The following is a 19,661-nucleotide window of genomic DNA, read 5'->3' as shown; positions in this document are numbered from 1 at the left end:
AAGGAAGAGTTTGGGTGGTAATCTACCAAAGACAGGGCGCCAATAAAGCACTGTGTCCCCCCAGCGCCTGATCTCACCGGGCCCACAGCTGTCTCCTCCAGATTTCGGCGGCATCTCCCCCACCCACCGGCCCACAGAGGGTCAAGCACATCTTCCCACTGAGGGGACAGACACAGGAGGGACAGTAGAGAAGAAGAAGACTATGGCGTTCTCCTACCACTGAGGCAGGACTGACTCTGCTTCGCCAAGATCAATTTAAGAGACATCTGGAGCCAAGAACCCCAGAGGCAAGGACAGTGCAATTTCTAGAACCTAAAGACAGGCCTAAATTGGTTTACCCTTTGCCGTATCACCCGGGATGACCTTGACAACCTCATGTAGCTCACTCTAGAATTCGTATCTACAGATGTCACTAAGTAGGACTTACAGCCATCTGCCATTGCAACACACCACTTGCTCCAGCATCAGGTAACTTAAAATGCTATGTATGTTGATGAGCACATGCAAAATGATATAGTAATTTCCTGTCTGATTAAGGTCAAGATTCAGGCATTTGGAAATTGCAAAGAGCTTATGATGAGATGAGACAGGAGATACAAATCTATCCACAATCATGACCAACCCTTTAACAGCCTTTTAATGCACACAGTGCCTCCAGGAGAGCCCTCTGACCACAGGGGTGGCTATCAGACCATTTACCGGAAGAAAGTTCAAAATATTTACCAAAAGTTTTTCCACAAGGTCTCTTGCCTTAGGAAAGAATTTTTCAGGAAAATCATACTCCAATTTAATGATCTTCTGAAATATGAGATATTCATTTCTGTAAAATAAGAGAAACCATCATTCCAAGCAGTCACACAAACCTCCCAGAACAGAGCTCTACCTTTCCTGGGACAGTGGTCTCCCTCTCTCCCCAAAGAGTCACTATATTCGGTATTCATTAAAGAATCCTTGTAAAAGCCCTCCCTTCTTGGCCCAGCCCCCTCCCAGTTCTCTGGCTGCTTCCGTGGCCACAGGTGTGGGTGTGGGAAAAGGTGGGGGTCTCTTACCCGGCTCGGAATGGTGGCAGTCCTGCCACAAGCTGGTATATTATACAGCCAAGAGCCCAAAGGTCTGAACTTTAAGGCAGGGGAAAAACAAAGAATGACATTGTAAAATTACAGTGACATGCATAGTTCCTTCCCATCTCCTCTGTTCATACCACCCCAGGTCAATCTCTGATCTACTGCTCTTCTTTAAAACAAGGTCAGTGCAAGGGTGAGACCCTGCTCCAGGCCATTCGTGAGGCGATCTTCCTGGGAATCTGCACCCAGGGGACTGGGCACACACCTCTTCTAGTGCCAGTAGTTAGGGAGGTGCTGAGAGATTCTCTCGTAATTCACTCAGTGTTTACCCCCAGGACAGAGATGCAAGCTCACATATACCAAGAAGCCAAATCAGACAATCTATAGGAGATGCGCAAAGCAAGCCTTTTTCCCCTGTTCTTGGACTCACAGTGCAAAACCTCGGAATTCCTCCTTAATAAATATTTTAATTATATATTTCAAAAGAAACACACTGTAGTTCCAAAGTGCCCTAAGTCACTTCCAGAACCAGCTGGCAGGAACCTTTTGGGGGTGGGGGCAGCCCTGCTCTCTTTGCCCAGATGTCACCCCTTTCCCACCTGCTCCCATCCATTCTCTGTCCCCTCAGCACCATCTCAGAGCTCACAGCTGACATCTACTTTGCACATTGGATTTCCTCTGTAGGTGTTGCATTCTGTTCCCAGCTCGGCCCAATGAAGCATCAAGATGCTCCTCGCCCAGCACTGCCAGCTGCCTCTCCCTACCTCCCAGCCCAAAATGCATGTAGGGCTCAGGGTAGCTGGATCTAGTCAGTTTCTGGAAGAGGCCACAGCCTGGTATCTGGCAAATGAAGTCAAAGGGCATGGGTGGAGACAACAGGCCAACTGCCAGCAGTGCCAGGACCTTGGGTGAAGGCTCCATGTCATCAGCATTGCAGGCCAGGGACAGATGAGGCTCTTGGTGTCGGTCAGAAATGTAACAGGTCAGAAATCTGAGTCACAACACACCGATGAAGTGAAGGGCATTTAATTTTTTTTTTTTAATTTATTCATTTTTTAGAAAGGAGAGAGAGAGGAGAGAGAGAGAGACAGAGAGAGAGAAGGGGAGGGAGGAACAGGAAGCATCAACTCCCATATGTGCCTTGACCAGGCAAGGCCAGGGTTTCGAACCAGCGACCTCAGCATTTCCAGGTCGACGCTTTATCCACTGCGCCACCACAGGTCAGGCTGAAGTGAAGGGCATTTAAAAAATAGATTTACATTCCATTCAGTAACTAGTTTTCACACTTGATTTCCTCTACTGTTTAGGCTAGTTTAAATAGAAAGTTACAGGCCTGACCTGGGGTGGCGCAGTGGATAAAGCATAGATACGGAACACTAAGGTCGCCGGTTCAGAACCCCGGGCTTGCGTGATCAAGGCACATATGGGAGTTGATGCTTCCTGCTCCTCCCCTCATCTCTTTCTTTTTCTCTCTCTAAAATGAATAAAATCTTAAAAAAAAATTAAAAAGACATTAAAAAAAAGGAAGCTACACAAGGAAAACACGGCCTTTCTGTGCAGACGCAGCCAGCCAGAGAGAAGGGGCAGGGCTGTGAGTGGGGCCGCCCCTGCTGTTCTCACGGGGTCACCTCCAGGGAGGAGTGCCAGCCAAACCTGCTTCGGGGCTGACTTTTCACCTAGTGAACTATTTTAATGTTTTATCATCAGTGGGTATATTATCACTTAAAAAAATTAAAAGAGCCTGACCAGGCGGTGGTGCAGTGGAAAGAACGTCTGACTGGGATGCAGAGGACCCAGGTTCGAGACCCCGAGGTCGCCAGCTTGAGCGCGGGCTCATCTGGTTTGAGCAAAAGCTCACCAGCTTGAACCCAAAGTTGCTGGCTCCAACAAGGGGCTACTCAGTCTGCTGAAGGCCCGCGGCCAAGGCACATATGAGAAAGCAATCAATGAACAACTAAGGTGTTGCAATGCGCAATGAAAAACTGATGATTGATGCTTCTCATCTCTCTCCGTTCCTGTCTGTCTGTCCCTGTCTATCCCTCTCTCTGACTCACTCTCTGTCTCTGTCAAATAAATAAATAAATAAAGAAAGAATATATATATATATATATATAATGAAAATTAAAGGGGGAGCCAGTATAACATTTCTGGAAACTAGTATGTACCAAAGAGTTTTTAAACGTTCAGGTAGGCCACATCATCCTACTTCTTGAAGCTCAACAGGAACTTAGGGCAGCCCTGGCACCACCTGGCAGATAGTCCCTCTTCCCCACTAGACAAGCAGGCAGGCCCTTCTGCCCCAAAGCACAGAATATACAGCACACAGCAGGCCAGAGTGTCAGATACACAAAACCCCTTCAACATCTAATGATAACAAAAGAGTCTGATGAAAATCAGTAAATCATATGTTAGAAAACCACACAACTATTAAAGATAACTGCAAGTAATTTTAGTGACATGGTGAAATGCTCATTATATAATCAGAAGGATTACATAATGAGCCATTAAATACTTAATAATTAGATAATAACCATTATACATTTAATGGTTATTAAATAACCATTCAAGGCCCTGGCCAGGTTGCTCAGTAGATAGAGCATCATCCTGGCATGACAATGCAACCAATGAGTGCACAACTAAATAAAAGAAGTTACTGCTTCTCTCTCTCCCCTCTTCTCCACTCCTGACTCAAATCACTGGAAAAATTAAAAAACAAAACAAAAAACACTCAAAACTGGTTATTATGATTCCAAGTAGTATAAAATGAGTTAAATATATATAAAACCCATAGAAAAAATAACTGTGAAGATATACCAACTCAATATCTGTGACTGTAAGGAAGACTGGAGACTCTGAATGTTTTTATGTTTGCTTGTTTTTTTAATTTTTATTTTAGTGAGAGGAGGGGAGGCAGAGATAGACTCCCGCATGCACCCGGACCGGGATCACCCGGCAAGCCCACTGGGGTGATGCTCTGCCCTTCTGGGGCGTTGTTGCATTGCTCAAGAATGGAGCCATTTTTTTAGTGCCTGAGGCAGGGAGAGGGGCAGGAGTGGAGAAGCAGATGGGTGCTTCTCCTGTGTGCCCTGACCAGAATCAAACCCGGGACATCCACACGCGAAGCTGATGCTTGAGTGTTTCTGTGTTTTCATCTAAGAATTTTTTCCAATGAATATTTATCACTTTTAAAATAATTCTAAAAATCTTAATTATTTTTGAATATTATGTGTTAAAAACATTAAAAAGTATAAAAAGATATGCTTTTTTATCTCCTTCCCAACCCTGTTCCCTCACCATCACACCAGTGTTACCCACTCCTTGTATATCCTCCCAGAGAGTTGTAAATGCATGAACAAACAAATCCAGGTAGATAGTCTCCCTCCCATTTTCACACAGAAGGCACTCGTCCTGTGTCTTCCTTATCTCATTCAGTATGGCTTGGAGATCTTCCTCTATCAGTGCTAATAAACTGCCTCAAGCTAAAAGTAAACTCAAAATTGAGAAGCTAGTTCTTAGGCAGCAGGGACATACACTGAGAATCTGGCCAATGCACCCACAACCGGAAGGGGGTGTCTCAGCTTCAGCAGTGTAGACACCTGGGACCAATCTTTTTTTTTTTTGAGAGAGAGAGAGACAAGAACGGAGAGAGAGAGAGAGAGATGAGGAGCATCAACTTGTAGTTATGGCAATCTAGTTGTTCATTGATTTTTTTGTCATATGTGCCTTGGCCTGGGGGTTCCAGCCGAGCTACTGACCCATTGCTCAAGCCAGTGACCCCATGCTCAAGCCAGTGACCCCATGCTCAAGCCGGTGACCTCAACACTCTATCTACTGCACCCCCACTGGTCAGGCCTGGGGCCAATCATCCTTGCTGTGGGGATGTCTCTGCACTATAGGGTGCTGAGCAGCACTCATGGCCTCTACCCACCAGATACGAATAACACTCTCCCAACCCTCACCAAACTGTCTATACACAGCTAAATGTCCTCTGGGGAGACCTGCCCCACCTAGGAAGACCTGAGCTACAGTAGCATCTAGCCCTGGTGAGAGCTCATATATAAAGAGCCTAGAGACCCAAGTGTAATCTGTCAGAGCACCCTTCCATCCTTCACCGTGTTTCTGCCCCCTACAGCGTGTTTTGAAAACTGTTATGTTCAACACAGAGCTGCTGTCCCCAGAACCATTCACTCCTCTGTAGCCTCTGGCACTGTCACTCTGTTATTCTAGGAAGGCACCTGCATCCTGCCAATCCAGGTCACTGACCCTATGACCTCTGTCAACTCAAGGGAGGCTGCCAGCAGACCATATGTGTGGCTGGCCCAGGGCAGGAAGAATCTAAGAAAAAGCTTTAATGACAGAACCTGTTGCCACCTGGAGCCACTCCCCAAGCTCTGAAACCCTAGATTCTATTGCCACCTCTCAGTATTCCACCTGCCTCAGGCCTAGCAAACAGCTCCCAGACTTCTCCCCACTCCGGGCCACCAACACTCCCAAGTCCCTTTCATCCACAGCCCCATGGCCCTGCTGCTGACCCTTCTCCCCTCTTCAGACTTCTGCTCTTGTGAGTAGAACTCCAGTCTCAGTGTCCTCCACACCCTAATTTCTTCTGCACCTGAGAAGGCTCTCAACCCTGCAGCCACTGACAGGCCTGTCCCAGGTCTGAGCATGGAGCAGGGTCGGCTTGTTCTGGCTGGGCCTGCCAGGAAAGTGGCTCGGTCTCCTCCCACACACACGGCTTTCTAGGCCTCGGCCCACAGTCTGCTGAGTCCAGACGCTAAAAAGCTGACCTGTAGCTGCTACCAATGCCAGTCTACCAGAGCCAGAGGTGGCACCAAGGATTCCCAGGCTCTGGGACAAGTAAGAAGCCTTGTAAAATAATACAGAAGTCTGCCACACTTCTCCCCACTGAACAGCTGTTGGAAGGGAACAAGATCCAATCTCCAGGCATAAAGCAACAATGGCCCCAGGAAGTATAAAGTGTAACAATAAAGTAGCACATGGGTTATCAAAGGAAAGGTACTGATTAAAGGCAAAATGCTAACTTCTTCCAAGTATAAAGGCCATGGAAGGTACTCTCTTAACTATTAATTTCACATGAAAAACTGTATTAGAGAAAAAGAGAATTATGGAGGGAGGTGGAGGAAGGAGAGTAAAGAGGGACAAATGTATATGGTGACATAATGATTTGACCTTTGGGTGATGGGCACACAACAGTTCAAATGCTATAGAAATGTTTACCTAAAACCTATGTACTCTTATAAATATAATTTTCTAAATTAAAAAAATATATATAGAGAGAGAATTAAGAATCAGGAAAAAAGTTATGGAACAAAAAAAGGGTGAGAAGAAATAAGATTACCTTTTACAGGCCGACTTCTCTGTGAGCAGCTCGGGAGAAACATACTGGGCTGTTCCCACAAACGAGTTGGCCCTGGCTGAGGAGAAGAGGACAATGGTCATGCTGAGACACCAAGCACTTACAGTCATAGTCGTCCATCTATCAGGACGTCCTGGTTGACACAAGCATAACCTGGAGCTTTCTGTCTGCACAGCACTGGTCGTTTGGACTGTACAATCCCAAGAGCCTTACTTGTCCAGGGCCCAGCCTGCACACCCCATTCTGAAACCCTCTCCTCTGCGGGCTGGCTCAAAGGTCGCCTGCTCAGTGACACTTGCCCCGACCACCAGGGCAGCTCCTCCTGACCTCCTCTGTGCCTCATGTTCCCCTGGTGCCTCTCACCGACAATAGACTAGCACTCACCCAGCATTGTGTTAGCTAGAGCAGCTCGAGGAGCCCATGGTGCCTAAAACAGCCTCAGACATGCAGCAAGTGCACAGTGAACCTGCGCGGAACGTAGGGAAGGACTGGATCCCTTGCAGGCTGCGTGCAGGGCAGGGATACCTTCTCTTTGTAACAAACTGCTCAGGGAGGTCAGGGCCTATACAGGAAATGAGACTCATGCATCCTGGCTGGGGACCCTCCACAACATCTTACCACCTCCAGTACTGAACTGTGTGAAGCAAGGTTCACAAAGTTTAACTGCAGACCTGGGTGGTAGCAGGACCCTCTGGACCCACGCATCACCAGAAAGAGGAGACCCTGACACCCGTGTCACCCCAGTAACCCCAGGGACCTCGGGGACCTGATCAGTGGCCATGCATCCCTGACAAAGAACCATGGGCACGAGCCGCCTGCCTGCCTGCCTCCCCCCACCACTGCTTCTGAGCCCCATCCGCCATGGGGCATCTTCTGACACCGGGGACCACACAGCTGCTCTTGGCCCTTCCCCACGACCACAGGATGAAGGCTCATGGATTCTGGTGTGAGAGCCACCCGTCATCTAAGAGCAAATCAATTCTCTAAGGAGAACGGCCGCATGTCACTCACAGCAACCTGCCTTCCATGTGTGACCTTCCAAGCTGGCACAGTGTCACCAGCATAGACATTTGCTGCCGACCTTCATGACTGAAATGTTTGATTTCACTGAAAGGTTAGTAATTTTCTCCTCTCCAACCTCATGGCTGGCTGGCTGGCTTCTGTATGTGACACCAGAGAGAGTATTAGAAAACTATAGAAGTCTTCTAGTCACCTTCCCCTAGAAGCTCAGAGATAAGCCGAAGGACAAGCTTCAGCTATTGGAGAGCAAGGCCCAGAACTGACCACTGACCAACACAGCCTCCTCGATGCCACCAACCCCCTCACATAGTCAGGGGAAAGAAAAGGTTTTTTGGTCTGGGTTGCTGTCTCTAGCCTCAAAGTGGTTCAAAACAAGTGACCAGCATCCTGGATCATGGACCATTCTGGCAACACAGATGTGTAAGGTAGACTCTGAGGTGCCGGTGGGGAAGGAAGGACCCAAAGAACTGCTCCTGAGGTCAGGGGACACCCACACTCTATTCAAGCCAAAAGAGCAGACTGTCAGTGTCTTAAACCCACATGAAGCACAGCTAACATTCACAAAATGCGGTCACCTCTTAGAAGATGAGACAATGAAATACTATAACACATAAAAAGGCATCTGTGAGATATATCCCAGGAATGCAAGGGTGATTCAACATACAGAAATAAAGTAGGCCTGATCTGTGGTGGCACAGTGGATAAAGCGTCAGCCTGGAATGCTGAGGTCACCGGTTCAGAACCCCAGGTTTGGCAGGTTCAAGACACATATGAGAAGCAACCACTGAATTGATATTTCCCACTCCTTCCCCCTCCTTATCTCTCTCTCCTTTCTCTAAAATCAATAAGTAAAATGTTTAAAAAATAAGAGGTCAATCAGTGTAGTACATTGGATCACTAGAAGAAAGGACAAGGCCCTCATTGGCTGGCTCAGTGGACAGTGTTGGCCCGGCATGTGGAAGTCCCGGGTTGATCTCCTGTTAGGGCACACATGAGAAGCAACCGTTTGCTTCTCTTCTCCTCTTGCAGCTAGGCACTGAGGATAGCTCAACTGGTCCAAGAGTGAGCCTCAGGTGCTAAGGGTAGCTCAGTGGATTTAAGCATCGGCCCCAGACCAGGGTTACCGGGTGGATCCCAGTCGGGGCACATGTGGGAGTCTATCTCCCCTCCTCTATTTCTTTTTATTTTTTATTTTTCTAAAGCTGGAAATGGGGAGGCAGTCAGACAGACTCCCGCATGTGCCTGACCGGGATCCACCCGGCACGCCCACCAGGAGGCGATGCTCTGCCCATCCGGGGCGTCGCTCTGTTGCAACCAGAGCCACTCTAGCGCCTGAAGCAGAGGCCATGGAGCCATCCTCAGTGCCCGGATCATCTTTGCTCCAATGGAGCCTCGGCTGCGGGAGAAGAAGAGAGAGAGACAGAGAGGAAGGAGAGGGGGAGGGGTGGAGAAGCAGATGGGTGCTTCTCCTATGTGCCCTGGCCGGGAATCAAACCCGGGACTTCCGCGGGCCCTGGCCGGTTGGCTCAGTGGTAGAGCGTCGGCCTGGCGTGCAGGAGTCCTGGGTTCGATTCCCGACCAGGGCACACAGGAGAAGCACCCATCTGCTTATCCACCCCTCCCCCTCTCCTTCCTCTCTGTCTCTCTCTTCCCCTCCCGCAGCCAAGGCTCCATTGGAGCAAAGTTGGCCTGGGCACTGAGGATGGCTCTGTGACCTCTGCCTCAGGCGCTAGAATGGCTCTGGTCGCAACAGAATGACGCCCTGGATGGGCAGAGCATTGCCCCCTGATGGGCATGCCGAGTGGATCCTGGTCAGGCGCATGTGGGAGTCTGTCTGACTGCCTCCCCGTTTCCAACTTCAGAAAAATACCAAAAAAAACAAAATAAAACAAACAAACAAAAAAACCAGGACTTCTGCACGCCAGGATGACGCTCTACCACTGAGCCAACTGGCCAGGGCTTTTTTTTTTATCTCCCCTCCTCTTACTTAAAAAAAGCAAGGAAAAAAAAAAAGAATAAAGGACAAAAAACACATAATCACTTTAACAGATGCAGAAAAAGCACCTAACAAAACTCCAACATTCCTTCATGATAAAAATACATAAAATAGGAACAGAAGGGAAATTCCTCACTGATAGAGGCATCTATAAAAAAGCCTCTTCAACCCAACTGACAGCAGGACAGATGCAGGCTCACCCCTTGCTGGAGAAACCCCCTGGGACAAGGGTCTGTAAAGACATACAACCTGCCTCCTGCTTGAAGGCAGATGAAACCCGGCCCAGCTGAACCTGAGCTCCCACCAACACTTTCCTTCTGGAGGCTTTAAGATGTTTTTAGGAAACCATCTCTGCGCAAACGTTTTTTTAAAAAAGCTAATACAAAAATAAATTTTGAAATACTTCAAACAGAAAATGAGAGTAAGTTGCTGAAATGAATCATTCACATAATTATATGTTTTATCCTTTTCCTCTAGGAAGGAAAAAAGAAAGTCAACTCATTCATATACATGGGAAACTCTCCCTGGTTGACAATGTTAATGACTTTTAGCCTCCTGCTTCCAGAAAGAAAGAAAAGGAAGTTTATTTCATTCACCAATGCATTTAACTGCTTTTGTTTTTTCAATGGCTACAGGGCAACAGGACTAGCCTATGCCAAATATCAGATTCTGAAGGGACCCTACATGAAGGAAGAAGAAACAGTAGATTCTGAAGGGGGCGGTGCCCAAGGTTGTCTGGTGGCGTGGGGGGGGGGGGGGAGAGGGGCATGGCAGAAGTCACACGAGGTGATGAGCAGCCTCACGAACATTCAGGGATGTGAAGATTCTTGTTCGCTTCACTTCTATCATGGACAATGCTAGGGTATGGGTTATACCATGTCTACAAATACCTGATTACCGGCCAATAAAATGTTACTATGCAAGAGGCATGGGCTGAATAGATCAAGGTTTTGGAGCAACTCACAAGTGCTAGCAGGACTTCCCTGGCTTTGTGCATCTTAGGTGGAAGGCCACCCATTCTTTGATGCAACTGTGGGAAGGAGGGAAAGGGAGCTACAAAAAGCAGGTAAGGAGGCCAGGACTAAGGCTTGTTGAGAAATAAGAGCATCTTCCATAATTGCAAGTTTTGTTTCAGCCCCCAAAAGGATTTAAGAATCTTAGAGAAGTTCCCCAATCTAAGACACTGTCTTGGTGACTCAGTGAGTGTTAATGCAGAGATTAAAGCACTAACTGAATATTAACAAGAATCTTCACAACAACCTTCCATTTGAAAACATGGGGACTGGAAAAACACTCAAAAAGAAAAGCACCCTGCAGAAGGAAACCCAGGGAGGCCCAGCCAGGCTCACCATGTGCCCCCAGCAGCACAGGCTTATGTCTCCACCCATGTTTGGCTGGGATGAGTGGACCCCAGGGGTCAGTCCAGTGGCTGCCCAAAATGCTGCTAATCCAGCCCAATTCAAGCCCAAGACAGAGGAGGCCCGCCTAGCTGAACTAGAGTGCTTTCTGAAAAGCCAAGCTTCTCCCCACCACTACATGGTGCTCAGTTTCCCTTTTCCACAAGCCAGCAGCAACAGTGAAATGAATGCTTAAGTGAACTTTTCTCTGCAAACAAACTCTGTCCTCATGCCCAGCATATCCGTTAGCCCAAATGCTTTTCATAAGATCCCCCTCTTATGGCAGAGAGGTGCGTGCACTATATGGAGGTCCCTGCAACAGCCTCTTGGGTCAGGGTGGCTCTGACAGTCACAACTGTCTCAGACCCAAAGTTCATTTTCTTTTTTTTTTTTTGGTATTTTTCTGAAGTTGGAAACGGGGAGGCAGTCAGACAGACTCCCGCATGCGCCCGACCGGGATCCACCTGGCATGCCCAACAGGGGGCGATGCTCTGCCCATCTGGGGCGTTGCTCTGTTGCAACCAGAGCCATTCTAGCGCCTGAGGCAGAGGCCATGGAGCCATCCTCAGTGCCTGGGCCAACTTTGCTCCAATGGAGCCTTGGCTGTGGGAGGGGAAGAGAGAGACAGAGAGGAAGGAGAGGGGGAGGGGTGGAGAAGCAGATGGGCGCTTCTCCTGTGTGCCCTGGCCAGGAATCAAATCCGGGACTCCTGCACGCCAGGCCGACGCTCTACCACTGAGCCAACTGGCCAGGGCCCCAAAGTTCATTTTCAAGGTCACATATTAACTTGTACAGTGGCTCCCAACTTCCCTCAAACATCACCATTAGCCTGACCAGGCGGTGGCGCAGTGGTTAGAGCGTTGGACTGGGATGCAGAGGACGCAGGTTCGAGACCCCGAGGTCACCAGCTTGGTGTGGGCTCATCTGGTTTGAGCAAAACTCACCAGCTTGGACCCAAGGTCACTGGCTTGAGCAAGGGGTTGGTTACTCAGTCTGCTGAAGGCCCGCGGTCAAGGCACATATGAGAAATCAATCAATGAACAACTAAGGTGCCACAATGAAAAACTAATAATTGATGCTTCTCATCTCTCTCCGTTCCTGTCTATCTGTCCCTATCTATTCCTCTCTCTGACTCTCTCTCTGCCCCTGTAAAAAAACACCAAAAAAAAGCCCCCCCAAAAACCAACAAAAAAACCCCCACATCACCATTAAAGGCTCTATCTTTTCTCTATGCCAACACTTTTCAGAAGTAAAACTGCCATTCTTTATATTTCCAGTTTGATTTCCATCCAACAAACACCTGAAGGGCTGCAAGAGCCCCTGCTGAGATGGTCCCTGCCTAGCCAGGACACCAAGTACACTCTTCTGTCCCAAGTTAGCAAGTCCTGCTATGGTTACAGAGCTGTCACAATACCTAATCCAATACTAGTGGTCACCCTAGGGAACAGTGATTAGGACGCTTTGCAATCTGAAACATGCACTTGACCAGCAAGTAAAAATCAGGCTCTGCTGTGTGATTCTGTAGAACCTCACTATGGGAGTGCCTAGGCCACCACTGGCAGCTGCACACAGAAGGTGGGGAGAAAGCCAGCGGGCACTGGAATACAGGGACAGTGCCCCTCCCGCCCGTCACAGCCTGCACTACTAAAAGGAAGAGCGGAGAGCTGCCCACACGGATCCCACATTCCTGCATGGGAGACCAGGAATAACTGTGGCATCCTTGCCCCTCTAAGACTAGGGAGGCTGAGCCACAGGACACTTCAGGGACCTGTGACAACATGTAAAGAAGGCCCAGTGACCTAATACCCCCCACTCAAGGCCGGGAGGACCAATCCTCAGGCGGCCTAGGAAGGCCCTCCCGCCACCCACTAGCGCAAGCACACAGCTCCCGCTGTGAATGCTCAAGCACCCATTTCACAATCAGCACAGATGTAACAAACATCTGTCACTCTGATGAACACAATGAAATTCATCTCACTGATAAGAGGTGTTTTTGATCTATACACTAAGCTGGAAATAAAGCACTCACCCACCTTGTTTACTCTCTGGGGATAATACTTTTGCTGTTCCAAAATCTGTGATCTGGATGTGCATATCTTCATTTAACAAAATATTTTCTGGTTTCAGGTCCCTGTGAAAGCAGATTTTTTACATTTGAAATAAATATTTAAAAGAGTAACTTATTACACACATACTCTAAATTTTGCTGAAAACAAAATGAACTGGTTAAGTCTTAGGTTTACAGATTAACAACCAAAAATGTAAGTCTAAAGTTTACACTGAACAAATATCAACTGCATACAATGAAGACATAATATATCCCTTCCTAACTGCATTTTTTTTTTTTTTTTTAGTGACAGAGACAGATAGACAGGAAGGTAGAGAGATGAAAAGCATCAGCTCATAGCTGCGGCACTTTAGTTGTTCATTGATTGCTTTCTCATACGTGCCTTGACCAGGGGCTCCAGCCAAGCCAATGATCCCTTGCTCAAGCCAGCGACCATGGGGTTTCGAACTTAGGTCCTGTGTCCCAGGCCAATCCTCTATCCATTGTGCTACTGCCTGATCAGGTTCTGCATCTATTATTAATAAACTTTTTACTGAAGTAGTATCTATCATTTTTAATCCATAAAATGAGCTTATAAACCTACTGTGGTAATCATTTCATAATACATGTAAATCAAACCATCATGCTGTACAACTTAAATTTATACAGTGATGCATGTTACTTGTTTCTCAATAAAACAAAAAAATTATTAAAATGGTAAATCTTAGCCCTGGCCGGTTGGCTCAGCGGTAGAGCGTCGGCCTGGCGTGCAGGAGTCCTGGGTTCGATTCCCGGCCAGGGCACACAGGAGAGGCGCCCATTTGCTTCTCCACCCCTCCCCCTCTCCTTCCTGTCTCTCTCTTCCCCTCCCGCAGTGAGGCTCCATTGGAGCAAAGATGGCCCGGGCGCTAGGGATGGCTCTGTGGCCTCTGCCTCAGGTGCTAGAATGGCTCTGGATGCAACAGAGCGACGCCCCAAGATGGGCAAAGCATCGCCCCCTGGTGGGCATGCCGGGTGGATCCCGGTCGGGCGCATGCGGGAGTCTGTCTGAATGCCTCCCCGTTTCCAGCTTCGGAAAAAATGAAAAAGAAAAAAAAAAGGTAAATCTTATATTGTGTATTTTACCACATCCTTTTTTTTTCTTCTTTTTCAAGTGAGAGGTGGGGAGATAAAAAAGGCAGATTCCCACATACGCCCTGACCAGGATCTACCCAGCAACCCCATGGGGGCTGGTGCTCTGCCCATCTGGGGCCATGCTCACAACCGAACTATTTTTACCTCCTGAGGCAGAGGCTCCATAGACCATCCTCAGTGCCCAGGGTTGATGTGCTCAAACCAATTGAACCATGGCTGCAGGAGAGGGGAAGAGAAAGAGGGAGGTGGAGCGGCTGGAGAAGCAGATGGTTGCTTCTCCTGTGTGCTCTGACCGGAAATTGAACCCAGGACATCCCACACACCAGACCGATGCTCTACCACTGAGTTAACCTGCCAGGGACTACCACAATTTTTAAAAAGTAATTCAGTCAGGCCTAAGTGGTGGCTCAGTGGATAAGACCGTTGACCTGGGATGCTGAGGACCCAAATTCGAACCCTGAGGTCACCAGCTTGAGCGCAGGCTCATCTGGCTTGAGCATGGACTCACTAGCTCGAACGTGGGGTCAGTGGCTTAAGTATGGGATCATAGGCATGACCCTATGGTCACTGGCTTGAAGCCCTAGGTTGGTGGCTTGAGCTCAAGGTCGCTGGCTTGAGCAAGGGGTCACTGGTTTGGCTGGAGCCCCCTGGTTAAGGCACATATGAGAAAGCAATCAATGAACAACTAAGGTGCCACAACCACGAGTTGATGCTTCTCATCTCTCTCCCTTCCTGTCTGTCCCCAACTCCTGCTAAAAAAGATAAAAGGTAATTCAGTCAGTATGCAATATTCTGTTTAAGAATTTTTTCCACTGATTTGAGAAGGGGGAGAGGAGGGAGGGAAGGCGATAGAGAGAGAGAGAGAGAGAGAGAGAGAGAGAGAGAGAAGCATCAATTCACTTTTCCATGTAGTCTTTCATTTAGCTGTGCACTCACTCGTTGATTGCTTCTCATACATGCCCCGACCAAGGATCAAACACAAGACCTCAGCGTGCTGGGACAATGCTTCATTCACTGAGCCACCTGGCCAGGGCTTAACCCAATTTATTATTATTTTTTTCCCCCGGAAGTTAGAAGTGGGAAGGCAGTCAGACAGACTCTCACATGTGCCCCACCAGGATCCACCTGGCATGCCCACCAGGGGGCGATGCTCTGCCCATCTGGGGCATTGCTCTGTTGCCACAGGAGCCATTCTAGTGCCTGAGGTGGAAGCCATGGAGCCATCCTCAGTGCCTGGGCCAACTTTGCCCCAGTGGAGCCTTGGCTGTGGGAGGAGGAAAGACAGAGAGGAAGGAGAGGGGGAAGCGTGGAGAAGCAGATGGGCGCTTCTCCTGTGTGCCCTGACTGGGAATCAAACCCGGGACTTCCACACACCTGGATGACGCTCTACCACTGAGCCAACCGGCCAGGGACGGCTTACTATAATTTTAAAAAGTCAGTTAAAAAAAAAAGAGCTTATTTGATTTTTTATTGATTGATTTTAGAGAGAGAAGGAGGAAAGAAAGAGAAAAACATTAATTTCTTGTTCTACTTTTCATGCATTCGTTAGTTGATTCTTGTGTGTGCCCTGATCAGGGATTGAACCTGCAATCTTAGTGTATCTGAACAACACTAACCAACTGAGCTCCAGTCAGGGCTAAAAATAGCTTATTTGAATACTTTCAATTTGACTCTATCAGAAAGTCATGGAAAATGACACCAGAAGAACACGCAAAAGCTACAAGTGACAAAAGCAGCAGTCAAGATGGCTAAGAAAACTGTTAGCCTGGCAAAAAAAGACAAAAGAGGAATTTTATCTGAAGTTAAAGGTCTGTGAGGCTCTCAATGTCAGGGTCGTGTGAACTCTTCTTAGTTCTCACACGAGGCATCCCACCCTCCCTTAAACACACCAGAGCTGACCCGCGCTGAGAGCAGAGTCCCGTCCTCAGCTAGGTACCTGTGAATGATGCCCCTGCCGTGCAAGTATTCTAGAGCAGACACCATCTCGGCTGTGTAAAATCGCGTGCACGTCTCATCGAACGAACCAATTTTGCGAATGTATTTAAGCAGTTCTCCATTTTTGGCATAACTAAGCCCAAAATCTAAATATTGCACAGTTAAGGAAGAATGCAAAAGTTATTTTTTAAAAAAATTAAGCTTAACAACCCAATAGAAATTTTTTAAATTAATGAAAACTGAAGGTACCTATGGGCCAAGACCACTGCCCCTCTTATAGTCAAACTCTGCCAGAGTCAGACCCATGGCCAATGGGAATTCTAGACCCTAGCTCCAGGGCGAAGCCCCGGGGGAAATTTCCCATCCAGAACACAATGGCACAAGTGCCTCTCCTGGACCCCGCTGGCCTCAGAAGGCCCCTGTGGGCCAGTGAAGAGAAGCTGCCAGAGATGGTAGTCAAATGCCTCTTTGAAGGTTTCAGTTATGGTGTGTGCACTGGGGCCCGGAGAGGGAGGGGAAGGGGGAGGGGGAGAGTGCCTCCATTGCGATCTAGCCCCCACACCTGCACAGGCTGTACACATTTACTGAGCACCAGCTGCATTCCACGTGCTGTACTAGGGGTCAATTCATGTAAAGGTTTCTCAAATGAATGCTCCTTTTTAAGTATAAAGTGACAAGTTTATTAAGAGAAATGCCATTTTATTAACTTCTTGATTCAATTCATTTGCTAGTGACCCACTGGGGAGAGACTCGAGGAATATAGTCATCTCTTGTTTGGACAGTGTAATTTGTGGTTTGTTTTATTTCTATTCTCCTTTTTCCAGAGAGGGCTAATGCTTGCAAAAATAAATGGATCCCATATAACTGCTTCCTCCTAGACGCAGCAAACATCTGCCTACTAATGGAAATCTACAGGTATCTGCTGGTAGCCAGGGGCAGGAAGGGGCTAGTCTGTGCTCAGGTGTCCCATCTCGCTTATCTGCCATGGCACTGCCATCTTCCACCAAGTAAAAGCCTGAAGCTGCAGTACAGTGAGAAGTCTGGAGGAAGGGACCACTCACCAAGGCTGCCCAAACCAGCCCTGGAACCAGCTCTACCTGTGGCCACCCAAGCCCTTCCAACTAGGATGTTTAATAGGAACCCGAGGCAAATAACAAACCTCACTTCCAGGAAATGCAAAGGGTCGCAGCCAGGCCCCTCTCCTCTGCCCTGCTCTGCCACCTCCAGAAGGAAGGCTGCAGACTTTGGCCCGCCCGACCCCAAGCAGGAGCTCAGCACTGCCTGGGCAGGTGACCCCACCTGAACTAGCCAAGGAGCTTTGCCAGTTAGGAATGCTGTCTTCCAGGAGCCTGCAGCCCACAGAGGCTTGGCCAAGAGAACAGGCACAGCGCCTTTTCCTGCTTCATGGGTTCTGCCCCTTATCTGACTGCTCCCTTAGTTCCGACTTCCTATGTGACAAGTACTTTCAGTTCTCTGCTCAGCAATGAAGCGAAGGTGACTGACAGGTTTTGAATTCGACAGATGTTGAGGATCACAGCTCCAAGCCCACATTCCCTCCAACCACACATTTCCCATCCTCCAAAAGCACTTTTTCAGAACTTATTGGTGCATTTCCCACTCTATAATGTTCCTGCCTCCCTCAGCATAGCCTATGCCCGAGGGCACTGACCAGTCGTCTACTGTAGCACAGGGAGTGGATAAATTCCTGGCAGGATGAGCTCAGAACAGGCCTACAGCAGAGCCTGGTGAGCCCAACGCCTGCACTTTACAGAGGAACCTGGCCCAGACAGGCTAAGCAACTCAGCTAACTCAAAGTCACAGAGCCAAAACACAGGATTGGAGCCCAGTCTCCTTGTGCGCAGGTGCACTGCTCCCGTCCCCACGCTGCAAGTCATCTTGAGCATGTGGAGAAGGAAGGAAGAATGCAGGCTAGCCAAGAAATGGGCTCTAAAAGCCCTCAGCCTTCATCCCCGCAGGAGGAAAGGCGTCCTTGCTGATGCCGGGCTTCAGCTCTCAGACTCGCACTGCACCCTGGGGGTAAGGGTGGGGTTGTGCTCAGCAGTGTCTTGGTGCTCAGCTAACCTTCCTGAGAGCAGAGACTGAGTCTGGTCAGGCTAAACCTCCAGAGCCTTGGTTTCCAGGCCGCCACAGGCGTGTCCCCAGGCTGTGTCTCACCTGTCTTGAGGGGAGTTTGCCCCTGCAATTGGCTAAAGGGAGTATGGTGTGCACATTGGGGCTTTTCTTCAAGCAGAGACTTTCCTTTTCTTTCTCTCTCAATACAACATATGCCACTAAGGATTTCAACTGGGGAAGAAGTCCCTGTTTTCACTCCTGTCAAAGGTAAAGCAAGTCCTCACAGCCTTCACAGGCGCTGGAATTTGCCTTAACATTTAAGAGCAAAAGTTACCGCTGGCCATAGAGCTCGAGTCTCCCCCCATCTACCCTGTTCTGGCCAATCCTGTCTAAAATTAGACAGCAAGCTCACTCTGAGCTACTTAATCCCTCTGCACGTGACCTTTGGAGAAGAAGCCAAGCATGTGTGATCTGCTGGAGCCTCCCAACCAACAAGACACATTGTCCCATGGGTCCTACAAGACGCCCAGGCCCGGGACTCCAGAAAATCTGGCAGCAAGAGATCCCACAGGCTCCAGGAGGAGCACAGCCACATGGGTCCCAGGGAGCATGAGGAGCAAGGGGTCAAGGTGGCCTCAGAGGTGAAAGACACAGAGCAGACGTGAAGAGGACCCTTCAATGTCCACAGAAGACCACTAATGGCTGCTGCATGGCATGACAGCAGAGAGGCGCGTACCAGGAGTGATGCCAGAGCCAGGCGGAGAAACAAACATCCTGTGACAACTAAAACACCAAGAAGGAACCCCCCTCCCACCCCACATGCCCTTAGCTAGTAGACCACTTTACTGTTCCCCTTTACAGCAAATCCACTGGGAAGAACTGCCCTGTGCACTGCCTGTACTTCCAGACCTCTCAGACCCTCCTGCCATTTCTAAACTGCCACCGTCAACAACAGCTTGTACGGGAGCCAATCCATAGGTCAGGCCCAGGCCTCATGCCCTTGACCCTTGCAGCGTCTGGCCAGGCTGTAGCACCCTCCCTCAGAAATCATTTGATCCTGTGGCCCCTGGGTCTCTCTGTCCTCTCAAACCCCTGTCAATAACACCCCCTCCCCAGCTTTCTAGTAGGGTCCCTTCCACGTGTTAATTTCTGTGTATGGGGGTGACCAAGACCCGGCCTCGGACCTCTCCCACTGCTGAGTGCCTTCCAGCGGCTGCTCCAGCAGTCCTGCCCCCTCCCTGAGCTCTGGCCACCACCCAGCAGCCCACTTGGCCCTCCAGTAGCGAGTACCTACGAATGTGTCCAATGCCAATGCGACATCTACTCCTGCCCTGCTCTCTCTCCAATCTTCTCCAGCTCAATTACAAAACTACTGCACACCCAGGTTCTGAGGTCCACACACAAGAGCCACCCTGAACTCATTCTCTCTCGCCTATTCGCTCATTAGATCCATCACTGAAGCAGCAGCCAGAGTGAATGGCTGTGCTGCTAGGGATCCTCTGGGCTCCCCACCACACTTAGAAGAAAATCCAAAATTCTCACCAGGCTCTGAAGCTCAAAGAACTGACCCATGCCCAACCTTTCTGCTCCACCCGCACATATGCGCTCCTGTCCTCAC

The 19,661-nt window shown here is 48.8% G+C and overlaps 1 protein-coding gene across 2 annotated transcripts in view; it reads right to left on the bottom strand.

Moving 5' to 3' along the window:
- The window catches only part of PDPK1 (3-phosphoinositide dependent protein kinase 1), a 78,189-nt gene that overhangs the window by 19,097 nt on the left and 39,431 nt on the right, over window positions 1-19,661 (bottom strand). For both annotated transcript variants that reach the window (XM_066382830.1, XM_066382832.1), the window contains 5 exons: window positions 15,972-16,116; window positions 12,888-12,985; window positions 6,424-6,499; window positions 1,050-1,118; window positions 724-820 (listed from right to left, as the gene is read on the bottom strand). In XM_066382830.1, the coding sequence (XP_066238927.1) occupies window positions 724-820; window positions 1,050-1,118; window positions 6,424-6,499; window positions 12,888-12,985; window positions 15,972-16,116 (485 nt within the window). The remainder of the gene's footprint in view (window positions 1-723; window positions 821-1,049; window positions 1,119-6,423; window positions 6,500-12,887; window positions 12,986-15,971; window positions 16,117-19,661) is intronic.

The sequence above is a fragment of the Saccopteryx leptura genome, chromosome 4, assembly GCF_036850995.1.
Source record: "Saccopteryx leptura isolate mSacLep1 chromosome 4, mSacLep1_pri_phased_curated, whole genome shotgun sequence".
Lineage (NCBI taxonomy): Eukaryota > Metazoa > Chordata > Mammalia > Chiroptera > Emballonuridae > Saccopteryx > Saccopteryx leptura.
This window is presented reverse-complemented; position numbering and strand designations above follow the sequence as displayed.